The 12,512-nt window shown below is 43.5% G+C and overlaps 1 protein-coding gene across 2 annotated transcripts in view; it reads left to right on the plus strand.

The window, feature by feature from the left end:
- Positions 1-12,512, plus strand: part of COX10 (cytochrome c oxidase assembly factor heme A:farnesyltransferase COX10) — a 125,888-nt gene that overhangs the window by 1,199 nt on the left and 112,177 nt on the right. For both annotated transcript variants that reach the window (XM_087867632.1, XM_045778324.2), the window contains exons 2-3: positions 3,238-3,371; positions 5,265-5,586. In XM_087867632.1, the coding sequence (XP_087723758.1) occupies positions 3,238-3,371; positions 5,265-5,586 (456 nt within the window). The remainder of the gene's footprint in view (positions 1-3,237; positions 3,372-5,264; positions 5,587-12,512) is intronic.

A 12,512-nucleotide genomic window follows, 5' to 3' on the forward strand; every position in this document is an offset into this window, starting at 1 on the left:
CGTATGTGTCCACTCATTATGGAGATTAATTAAAGAAATGCTGAAGAGGAGTTTGGGAATTGTTTCGCCCCCAGTAGTTTTGATGCTATCAAATGGCTGCGCGAGGAATGTGTTGTTGGTGGTCTGTGTTGGAGATGGGTAGCAGAAGCCAGGGACTCCTTTTTGGTCCAAATCCCGTTTTTAGGCCTCACCTATTCACAAGCTTTCTGCAGCGCGGAGCAGTGTTGATCACAGTGACTCTATGAAACTCCTTTCTTCCTTTTCTCTTATCATATTGTTGTTTTATGGGCCTCTTGGCTGTGTAACCTCAGGCCATATCATTTGTGTTTTCTGGAATTGAGTTTACTCATCTATAAAATGAGGCTTTTGAACCAGATGATCTCAAAGGTCCCTTCTTGTTCAAAAAGAGGGGAAGAGAGTGGGAAGTGGGAGGGAGTATAGATGAAACAAGATTGGCCATGGTTTGAATAATCGTTGAAGCTGGGGAATAAGTAATGCGAGCTCATCGTATTCTTACATTATTGTCTATGACTGAAATTTTTCATAATGAGAAGGTTTTTTAAAAAGGTCTGTGATTCTTTTTTGTGTCATCCCTGACTGTGAGTGTTCTTTGATCGTGACCCTAGGCACTGATTTCTCAGAGAGCTCATCCTTTCTTAGTGTTTGAATTGCTACCTCCACATGGAGGTTTTCACAGTGAGCGTTCCTCAGGCTAGCTGCTTTTCTGCCTTTCAGTCCCATACTCGCAGCTTCCTGTAAGAACAATCTTACTTCACTGCTCAGAGTTCCCCAGTTCTAGTAAGTGGGCTGTATATGGTTTGTTGCTGGATCAATCTTTTCAGTGCTGGTACAAAGACAGTTTAGCTTCCTGAAACCATGAACACAATCGCCCAAAAAATTTGCTTGTAAGTGGTCTGTACAACCTGCTATGACCCACTTGAAAGATCATTCCACTGATGTGGAAGCACCATGGCGGAAAGGGGTGGCAGAAGGCAAAGTGCGACCGTTTTAGCTATCTAGTGATTATGTCTGCTTTTGCTTCTAAAAATTCAAAATATTTTATCTCCATTTAAAGAAATTCAGGACCTACAGTTACGCATCTGTGCACCACATCTTAAAAGCTCTACCATTATGACTCAGTATGATATTGAATGGTGGATATGGTCATGTTTCCAGATTTTTAATGTAATGCTTATAAGATCTGGGTGTCTTCAAACCTACGTTTGTTTACACAGGGCTGAAATGTCTTTCAGTTTCTAGGCACCGATTCATAGAAATGGAACACGTTTTGACTAAGTGAAGTGTTTTCATCATTTAAAAGTGCAGTTTCCAGCTGGTTTCTTTTTTTTCCTTACTACTATTCTGTAAAATCTCAGTTTGACCCACTTAACCTTGAGAGAAATTTTCCAAGGTGGTTCTTTCCCTCCCAGCAACTTTTATTTCTCATTGGACCAAGTGACCTCAAAACTGGTTTGAAATTGAGGCCCAAACACTAAAACTTTGATGTTTTCTGACATAATCTTTTATTTATATTTTTAAATTTTGTTTATTTATTTGAGAGATAGAGAGTGCACACGCACAGGAGCTGGGGGGGGCAGAAGGAGAGGGAGAAGCAGACTCCCCACTGAGCAGGGAGCCCGAAGCAAAGGGAAGCAAAGAGGGGCAGTGGGGCTCAATCCCAGGACCCCGGGATCATGACCTGAGCCGAAGGCAGACGCTTAACTGACTGAGCCACCCAGGTGCCCTGACATAATATTTTAATATTAAAATCCTATCTTCCCAAAGAACAATGTTAAGCCAAAAAAAAAAAAAAGGGGGAAATTGTACACCGTCAAACAAAACGAGCAAACCCTTGAGTATCAGGACTCATTTGAAAGGATATTTCAGAGGACTAATTTCAGTGCTACTCTTCCCTCCCGTACACATATGCATGCAGTGACATTCACATATATGGAAAATAAGCATTTCATAATTAACCGAGGTTGGAGAGTATGACTCCAGTGAGGAAGTGAGTTACCTCCAGTCTAGGATAATTGCCATGTATTCTGAGGGGCAGGGATACTTCCAAGTAAGTTATGTAGAAAATCCAGTCGCCAAACATTATCTCGTTGTAGAGAAAGCACTCTGCCAGCTGTTGTAGCAGAGCTGAGTGAAGGAGAACCCCTGCCATCAAGGAACCCAAAACTATGATGCCAGAAACAAATGGAAACAATTGGCGGTAGGCAGTGCCATAAAAAAAAAGAGTATAAGGTGATAGAGTAGTTGAAAAGAGACTTTGAAAATTTGACAGGCAGAGAGTGGAGGCAAGACACGGCCAGCAGGGACGCATCAACAGAGATGAAAAAATGGTGAAATCTGTGGTGTGCTTAGTGGAGACTGATGAGTTATACGTACATGTCTGGGCAGGTACTGTCTATCCTGGGCTTCCGAAAGAAAACCCATCTTTACAACCCATGCGTGTGGAGAGACAGAGAGTAATTGGAAGTAGGCATGATGACCCTGGAAATGAGTCGAAGCTTAGAAATTACCTTATAATTGCGTTTTCTCTGGGACAATATACAGTGGGACACAAGGGACACAAATGTCTTAAAGTGGCCAGACACGGCAAGAGGAGATGAGTGAAGGTGGCAGAGAATGAGAAATATTTTGGGTCATGGAAGCATGGGACCATCGCTTGCTTACCTGGCCTTACACAGAGGCATTGGATTTATTATTTGAGAGAAGGTTTGTTTTGATTAAAAACCAAATTCAGACCACAGCTGTTTTGCTTCTTCCTGCCTAGACTGATAGAGCCAGACTTCACTGAGGACTCTTTCCCCTCCCTTTTGGTTAGTTGCCTTACCCAACATGGCCAGAGTATTATTCTGAAATGTATTTTCCAGTTTACTGTCACTTGCTGAGAAAACCTGTGATTCTCATTTTCCACTCTTTTAAAAGGGACTCAACTGATTGTTTTATATTTTTCTCCAAAAGATCTACAAGTGTGGTCATTTCAGCATTTCATGATAAAAGCATAACTATCCCAAAATGAGACATTGCTCTATCCTTGCTGAAGAATTACGCTTCGTGAATCGAGCTGATACGTGGCAGTGATTCACGAATCCCATCAGAGTTCTGACCCATCACAAGTGCCATTGCTTACGGTGGTGGCCGGCTTTGCTTCTGGGTAGGCACGGCCAGCATTTGATGAGAAGCACTAATCATGTGACCTTTGTCTTCCCTTTTTCTCTCTTACAGGTTGGGTAGGAGGATGTGTCTGGTATCTAGAGAGAAGAGCTCTGCAGGAATCCCCTCACACCTTCATGCATCTTTTCAGAAGTGTCAGCAAGCAGTGGATTACATTTCAGCACTTGACCTTCCTCAGGCGCATGGTATGTTCAGAAGACCATCCCCACTCTGCTGCTGTCTGCCTTTACTTTCTTTGTATGAGGGAATTGAGAAATTCCGATGAAAAGAAGAGTTGTAGGAAGTACCACTTAAAAAAGACTTCTATTTAGTGTTCTCTTGAGTTTATCCAAAACTTTAATTCCTTGTTTTGATTATTCGTCACTGAAACCAGAATAGTCCCGGCGTTGGAGGTTAAAAGTATGATCTTGAACTTGCTGATTAAGTTTGGAGGAAGATTGAAAACTTCTGGAATATCTCACCTGGGAGAAAATTGGGAAAAGCTGAACCGTTATCCTACGTCTCTTTAAATTCTTTAAAGTTTTGTGAATATATCAGTGATACAGAAATAATTCAACAGTGTGGCCTTCCCATTTTCCTTCATCAGCAGTGCATCTAAAAGTCTTTTAAACGCATGCACCTCTGAGTAGACTCAAGCAAATTGAGATTTTAGAATTTGCTCGGCATTTTTATAGTGGGCATTACTCCTACGTCCCGGTCCTCTAGGTTGGCTCCATGATACTGTGGGCGACATGGTAGCTTACTCTTAATTACCAGTGAGGGCATTTGCCAATAAATAGAAAAGTATAGAATGGAAAAATGATAGCTAAAAAGTCATAATTATGGTGCAAGCGTGAACAATTAACAAATTCATAATCTCAAACCTGAGTTGACGCTTCTGTTCTCTTTTTAAATTTAGAATGCCAACTTTAACTTAAAACTTCAAGTTCACTTAAAATCTTAATGTAACTCATTATTTTGATAAGGGATTTACATTTCCAGAAATGTTCATATTTCTTACATTGGGGATCAAGGATAATGGGTATTTATTTAATTAGTTATTTCAACTCTGATTTATTTGACAAAATTGTGACAAGATCAGTTAGAATGCAAAGGATTAAAACAGAGCAGAAGCATTGTTTAAACAATACTAATTTACTAGTACTTACGGGAAGTTACTGTTCCATTACTACATCTTCATGAGTCATTTTTAGTTGGCTAATTAAGGATAATGGGTATTGAGAAGAGAAACGCAAGTATGCATAATGCTTTTTTTATATACACAGAATTCTGGGCTCATTCATGAGTTCGTAATTCCTTTCTAGGACTAGTGTATGTAATTTCAAGTCTTTGTGATATAATGGAAAAGTCATTTAACTGATTATCAGAGTAGGTGGCTCCGAGTACCAGGGCCACTTATAACTCACTGGTTGTTGGCCCTTGTCAGTTACAACTAACTGGTTGTTGACTCTGTCGCTTTATTTCTGAGCCTTGGTTTTCTCTTCTGTAAGTTAAAGAAAGAGATATTGATAATGATCTGGCTTCTTAAATAGCCTTTAAGAAGCACAAATAAGATATATACTTTATAAACTGTGAAGACCTATGTTATATAAAACTACACAGTGCCTCACTATGTTAGTAATAGTTGCTGTTTCTTGCTAGTAAGCGGTAGCCCTGAATTGCACCCTATCACCAAGCCCCTGCACTGTTTGCCTAGAAATGTGGAAAGTCAGCAGGTTGACTTGGGCTCTTGATGTTAGAACATTTTTTCACTGTATTTGGTACCATGTTGGGGATCATGTTGGAGGGAATGAATAAGAAATAAATTTATATTTCTTTCAAGGAACTTTAATGTCCAGAATTTTCTAAACCATACAATTAAAAACCAACACCGAGGTGTCGGTTACGTTCTCCATACCTCTTAATGTAGTGATTTCCATGTAACAAACACTCGAATATTCGTTAATTCAGCATGTATTTACAAAGGTATAGGAAAATCCTTCCAGTTCTCTAACAGACTGGTGGGAGGTGTTCCCCAACAGCGATGTAAGAGCACTTTGGACCTTGGGTTTAGAGTAACGTGTACTTTCCTTATTTAGTATGTCACACAACTGAACAGAAGCCTCAACCAGCAAGTAAAACGGAAGCCAGAACCCGTGGCCTCTCCTTTCCTTGAGAAAACACCTTTGGGTCAGGCCAAAGCAGAAATCTGTGAAATGAGACCTCTTCCGCCCCCCAGCCTTCCTTTACCCAGAAAACCAAATGAAAAAGAATTGCTAAAACTGGAATCAGCCTCCATAATTGACAGCTCGCTAGATGCGGAGAAAGAGACAAAGGAGGAAAAGCACTGGAAAGAGATGAAGTTGCATCTGGATGATTTGCCAGGAATTTTGGCGCGGCTGTCCAAAATCAAGCTCACAGGTACTTTGTTTCTCTGATACAGTTAGGTTCTTTACTCGAAACTTTATTTTTAGTTAAACAAAATGGTAATTTTATTACAGCACCAAGAGGAATGTCTTGAAACTACCGATCCTCTATTAGTATTTTCTTTTCTTTCTTTGATTTAATTGGGATTCAAAATCAACTTTTCCAAATTCCTGTTTACACAGAACTATAAAGAGTTTTGCAGTAAACATATTGTACTAAAACTAGTCTTTTTTTATTTGCAATTAAAGTAGAATGCCTATCCTGGTTATTTCCTTGTCTTTTGTGTTCTTACGCCTACCACCCTTTAAAGATGGCGGTGGGGTAATGAGTTCTGTTTGAGTTCTGAAAACAAAAGGGCCTGCACGCCTGTGGCCACTGGGACTCCGAGCGCATCGCGGGGTTTTGCTTCTTGTAGGGCCTCTGCGATTGTCCCAGGCATGCAAGGATTTAGAGTGCATCTCTGGAAAAAAGGTCTGGAACCAGATTGTGTGACCTCAGGCTAGCAAACTGTACCAGATTTTATTGTATGCGTTGAGTATGAACCCATAATTCTGTCATTCGGTTATCACAGCCGCCCGGTGGGTCAGGCAAAGCACTATGGTCATCATCCCATCTCGCAGCTAAACTTAGAAGTAGCTTATTCTGGGCTAACTGTGTTCGGAAGGTATGTTCTGGGTCATCTGCAGCTTGAAGACCCCGACTCTCCTTTTCTTCTTGGACGAGCATAGGGAGAAGAAATACAGTGGGGGTAATAATAAATTATTATTATAATTATAATTTATTATATTATATGTCATATATATTATATAATATATTAAAATATAGTATAAAATAATAAAGGTACTCTTTGAGGAAAGAAGTGGAAATCAATGTTACTGAGTCAAAATGGAGAAATGAGCAGATGAGACGGAGAGGCTTTGGAGAGTAGAGAAGACCAGGGAAAGAGTGGTGTGTGTGTGTGTGTTTGTTTTTCAAGACAGTCGAGCCTGAAATCCCAGGCAAAAGGAAGTAAAGCAGGTAACTTCTGTCCTCGGTGACCAAAGTCACTTGAAGAAAATCTTTTTTTGGGGGGGTGGTAGAAGAGCTAAAAAATCATAGTAAGACTTACCACGTGTAACTCGAGAACGGTGAGGCCAATTCCAGGCGGCTTCCTTGAAAACAGGTCTCAGTGCTTTATGGCCGCTGAGCAAGGCATCACCACATTCCAATGAAAAGTTATCTTTTGTCCTATATACACGTGGTGTATCATGTTGCTGACGTGGTAAGAATGACTGCGGATACAGTCATAAGGATGTCACCCCAAAAACGAGTCCTCAGAAGGCAGCAGAAGTGACCTCTGTCAGCAGCAGGAGCCGGTTGCATTGTGCGCCGCGTCGTTGAGCATGCGTTCACATCAGCATCACCCTCTCACTCTGCAGACTGCTTCCGTCTCCCCGTCCCATTCCTGGCGGTGATACCAGCTTTCTTTGCTTCCCCCAGATGGGAAGCCTTAGCATCATCCTAATTCTTCGCTCTGCAGTCTCCCTGCCTCTCTAGTCTAACATCCAGCAGCTAGCATTGGTGTCTTTTCAACGCCTGTGAGATTGCTCATCCCGTTTCTTTCTTTCTTTTTTTTTTAAAGATTTTATTTATTTATTTGACAGAGAGAGACAGCCAGTGAGAGAGGGAACACAAGGGGGGGGAGTAGGAGAGGAAGAAGCAGGCTCCCAGGGGAGGAGCCTGATGTGGGGCTCGATCCCAGAACGCTGGGATCACGCCCTGAGCCGAAGGCAGACGCTTAACGACTGCGCCACCCAGGCGCCCCACTCATCCCGTTTCTGAAGCTGCCGTCCTAGCTGAGGTCCAAAACACAGGAGGCCTGTGGTCATTGCAGCCGCTCCCAGCTATTGTCTCCGCCTCTCTCCTCCTGCTGGACCAACTTTCCTAAAACATTGCTTCTACATATTCCTTACCTACTCAAGAGTCTGCAGTCCTTCCATATTGCCTCCTGCCTCAACTCTGCCTGGCTTTAGAGGAAAGTTGTGATCTGGAGTGATTAAACTCTCGCCCATAAACAGACCCCCTCCCACCCCCCACCGTGCCCCCTGCCCTGTCCTGCCAGTTAGGCTAGGCCTTCCACCCACCATACCCGTTCCTTCTGCCTCCATGGGAGACTGGTTGGCCTCTCTCATATCCAGTTAGAGCCCTCCAGACTTCTCCATTAAGCCTTCTCTTGCTGCTCTTGGCTCAACTCTCCCTTCTCAAAACTTGAAATATGGATTTGAGGTCCAGCAGACTTGAGTTCAGATCCTGGCTAGGACATTTACTAGTCAAGTGAGCCTTTGTGCAGTTTCTCAGCCTTGTTGAGACAACTTCCTCACCTGTAGAGTAGGAACAATAATAAATCCTCGAAGAGTTAAATCACATAATGCATTCAAAGTACCCAGCAGCAGGCCTGACTCAGGGAGCACCCCCAAGATTAGTTTCCAAATAGACGTTTGCTTGTCTATTTAATGTATATTCCCCTAAGATGTTCGAGGGCAAAAATCCTGCCCTCTCCATGTTGGGTATTGTCGTCTCTTGAGTCCAGAGAAGCTCTGAGTCCAAGCTTCTCACTTGGAAGGACTTGCTGTTAAGAGGGAACATGACAAACTGAAGTCGTCCAGAGTAGGACAACTGCAAGGAAGAGGGGATATGGAAACCCTGTCACTTGGGGAAGGAGATTGGCTTGGGAGAGAGAAGGGAGGAGGGAGAAAGAAGGCGAGCGAAGGGAGAGTGGCCATGTTCGAGTAGCTGTAGGTCCTGTGATGTAAGGGAGCAGTGCTAGGGCAGAATGGTCGAGAGTCCAGTCCAGAGGGCAGAAAAAGGAGATTGCACGTCCAGCAGCATGAAGGAGAGCTCTCAGAACGATCGGATGGGAAATGGGCTGCCTTGTGAGGCAGTGGTCCTTATCATTGGAACCATCCAGGTAAAAGCAGATCATCTTTGGGGGAAGTTGAAGGGATTCCTGCATTGCGTAGTGGGTGGACCTAGATGATACTAGAAGCCGGCCTTCTTTCAGTATTTGTTGGTGCCTACCTTGTACCTTTGTGCGAGATGCTGAAGATACGGAGATACATGATTTCTGTCCTCAAGAAGAAGCTGATCGTGTGGTGGGGGAGATTTTATAGCTATACATATATATACATACAAATAAAACAACTGTGGTCAGACACTTCTGCTTCAAACCTAGAACTTTTAGTAACCTTTGTGACCTTGGGTCATTAACCTTAGAGTGCTGTAGCCTTCATCTGTGAGACAGAGATAATGGTACTCATAGCCTCACCGTGAGGATTAAATGAAATAATGTGTGTGAGACACTCCTGTCCCCAGCACCTTGGAGATGCTTAATTAGCTATTATTAATACTATTATTCTTGCTATGTCCATATTTAGGGCAGTTGGTGTTATGGGCGTTGTAGCAGCTGTGTAGTAAGGCAGAGTGGGCACCCAGCGAAGGGAGTATTGTTTCTGCCTGCAAAAGGGGTTGAGGTGAATGAGTGTTTACTAGGTACGGAAGGCAAGGATTGTAAGCAGAGGGAGAAGGCTTTGCAAAGGCAAAGAAGCTACATGCATCCTGGCATCTTCTGGAAACTGCAGATACGAGGAGCGATGCGGCAGGACCTGTGTGTGACACGGAGCAGATGCTCCCTGAGAGTGTGAAGAGTTAGGCAGGGCCACGGTGCCATGTTGGCATGCACTTCATGCTAGGGACTTTGGCTCTAATGCCCAAGCAGCAGGAAGTTCTGGAAGGTTCTTTGGAGGAACATACAATCACTTTGCGTTCTGTCTCATTTTCAAGTGGCTTCATTACTACCTGATTATTATAGACTTATTGCAACAAAAATTCAAATAAGACAGAAACATGTATCCAAAATTGGAAAAGTACCCTTTCCGGCCTTTCTAGATAAAACCCCTGCCTGAAATGTAGCCTCTTCTGTGTGTCTGTAAATAGGCAGATCTAAAGCCATGGATGTGGTTGTACGTTTTAATGGAAATAGGATCATTACCCGTACACACCCACGCACGGTTCTGCACTTGCCACTTTCTCTCGCTGTATAGCTTTCACTGAAAGTATTTGCCGCTGCCTACGCTCCCATTATGGAGAACTGCCATCGTTTGCTGACCTAACCCTTTACCGCTAAACATGCAGGGTATTTCCAGCACGTGGGAATCTGATTCCCTCTGTATTCTGTGCTTATGCGTAACCAGTCTTTACCAGTTTTGCCTCTAGGATAACGGAAAGCGATTTTTATGTGTGTTAGGTTTCACGTTTTAAGTCATGGTGGGATTTAGCATCTTTTTCTCTATTTTGATCATTTGTATTTTTTCTTCTATTTTTTGTTTCTTATACCCTCAGTCATTTCGTACTGATATTTTTTGTGATGTTTTGTTGTGTTGTTTCATTTTGCCCCACTGAGATGTTAACTTTTATGTATTCAAATTATTTATTAGTTGGGTTTTTTTTTTTTAATGCTTAGAAAGATTTTTTTCTGCCCTGTGGTTATAAAAGCATTCACTCATGTTTTTTTCTGGGTACTTTTCTATTTTTATCACATTCTCTAAGGTGTGGGAACCATGTCGAATTTAGTTCCACAGAAGGATTAAGAGATCTGTGGTAGCAGCATCATTGAGCAAGGGTTGCCTGATTTTGTAAATAAAGTTTTATTGGAACACAGCCATATCCGTTTGTTCTATGCTGACATCATGCTGTATCAGCAGAGCTGAGTAATTGTGATAGAAAAGCCTGGAAAACCTGAAACATTTCCTCTCTGGCCCTTTAGAGGGAAAAACTTGCTGAGCCCAGCTATAGAGCGTAGGCCAGTGAGAGAAGCATGATGACCAGCATACCAGTGTTAGTCAGCTGAGACATGACATGGGCTGCACTAAGGCTGTGGTGGGCCAGGGGGAGAGGGGAGAGAGAGAGATTGAGGAAATAGAATGAGCAGGACCTTACGTAGAGGTGGGAGGGTGCTGGGAGGCCTGGAATAAAAGTTTAGGACACAGAGTCGCAAAGAGTTGGGCTGCCACGAAGCAAGCATTCTCTAGTTCTCTGGGCCTCGTGCTCCTTACTATCCTACACCCGACCCAGTTCTCAGAGCATGGTGTAGTGACCTGGGGGCCAGAGTCCCTGCATTCAGACCCTGGCTCTTACTAATTGAGTGACCTTGAGCAAGTTCCATAAAAAAAGAGAAAAACACACAGCAACTCAATGTGCCTCGGTTTACCCACCTGTAAAGTAGAGCTAATGCTAGCTGCTTCAAAGGGTTGTTCTGAGTATTTAAATGGGATAAAATTTGCAAACTACATAGAAGTGATAGGTTCAGAACTATACACTTATCTCTTAAAAAATAAATTTGTTACCTAGGCACTGACGCAGGTATTCGAGTTTGAGATGATTATCCCTGCTCTAGAAAAACTTCCGGCTCTCTGGTATGGATCAATGGTAGCGTGAGGCTGAAGAGTGTGAACACTGAAGGAAGAAACAGGTTTTGCGGGGAAAGGTGAAGAGCTCAGGTTTGGACTCGTGGAGTTTGAGCTGCCACTGCCATATCCCGGTGGAGGGGTTCCAGTGGGCAGTTGGCCGTGGAGGACGGGAGCTCAGATAACATGGGGCTGCAAGCCTGAGGGGTCTGCAGCGTGGACCCGGCCACAAAGCCTACGTGGTAGTGAACAAAGTTGTCCGAGGTCGGCGTGTAGTGACCACAACAGAAGACCAAGGACGTTTGGGGTGCAAACCCTTTTAAGGATTGGGTAGAGCGTGTAACAGAGCCTGCGAGGAGCTAAATGGTCAGAGGAAGGGAAACAGGAAAGGGCTTCATCACAGAAGCCAAAAGAAGGCACAGTTCATAAAGGAAGTGATGGCCAACACTTTTATTATTTTTTTTTAATAGCTTGCACTCCCAATATGGGGCTTGAACTCACAACCGTGAGGTCACGAGTCTCATGCTCTCCCCACTGAGCCAGACAACGCCCCAAGCAAGCGAGCAACACTTAAATGCTAGAGGTCTACTAAGAGGGCTGGCCGGAGAGTTATTTTATTTGGCCGTTAGGAAGTCAGTGTTGACTGACTGCTAAATCAGAAAATAATTGTCAGTGTTTCCTCTACTTAGAGCCTTAAATGAGGTCCTTGAAATGATTCATTTAAAATAATTCCTTCAAGTTTATCTTCAGAGCGCTTACTTCTTCGGGAATAGAAGGAAAGTATGGTAATTGGGTTCGGATCCATTTTTTTTGGTGGGAGGCCACACCTTCCTCTCCTTCATCCTGGCTGCTGTCGTCATGCTTTTCCTTTTACGGTGTTGTATATCAGAACAGGCATTCCGGCTGCAGGGTTTGATATTTAAAACAGTGACTGAAATCTAAAGCAATGATTAAATTGCTCATTTAATAGTACATAATGTGTTAGCGTGCATTGACTCATCGGTTCCCACACATTAATGAGCGCACACCGCACACGTGTTCACACGACACTTCCTGGCCACTGTCCCCAGGGATCCTGATCCTGTAGGCCTGGGACAGGACCCAGAGATCTGCATTTCTGACAAGCATGCCAGATGATCTAATGCAGGTGGTCCTGGACCACCCTTCAAGCAAGTGAAGTAGGTGTTGGGCAGGAAGAGTGCCGGTCCCAGACCCCGTGGTCTGGCTGGATGTGGGGGGCACTCACCTAGTGCGAGCCAGGGCGGCCCTCGCTGCCGCTGGCAGCAGGAAAAGCCAGCTGGGCAGGATCTGGACCACACAAGAGACGGAAGCGAAAGCAAGATGCACCGAGGAAAAGGGGAGCAGCAGCCTCCCCGCAACCACAGATGGAGAAGTCCCAGGGCAGTAAATTTTCCCTCGTATCATTTTATATATTCCATGCCCCAGGTTTCTGGATGCGCTAATTGAATTAAAGTCATT

This window comes from Ursus americanus, chromosome 14, assembly GCF_024610735.1.
Source record: "Ursus americanus isolate L20-20 chromosome 14, mUrsAme1.1.p, whole genome shotgun sequence".
NCBI classification, from domain to species: domain Eukaryota; kingdom Metazoa; phylum Chordata; class Mammalia; order Carnivora; family Ursidae; genus Ursus; species Ursus americanus.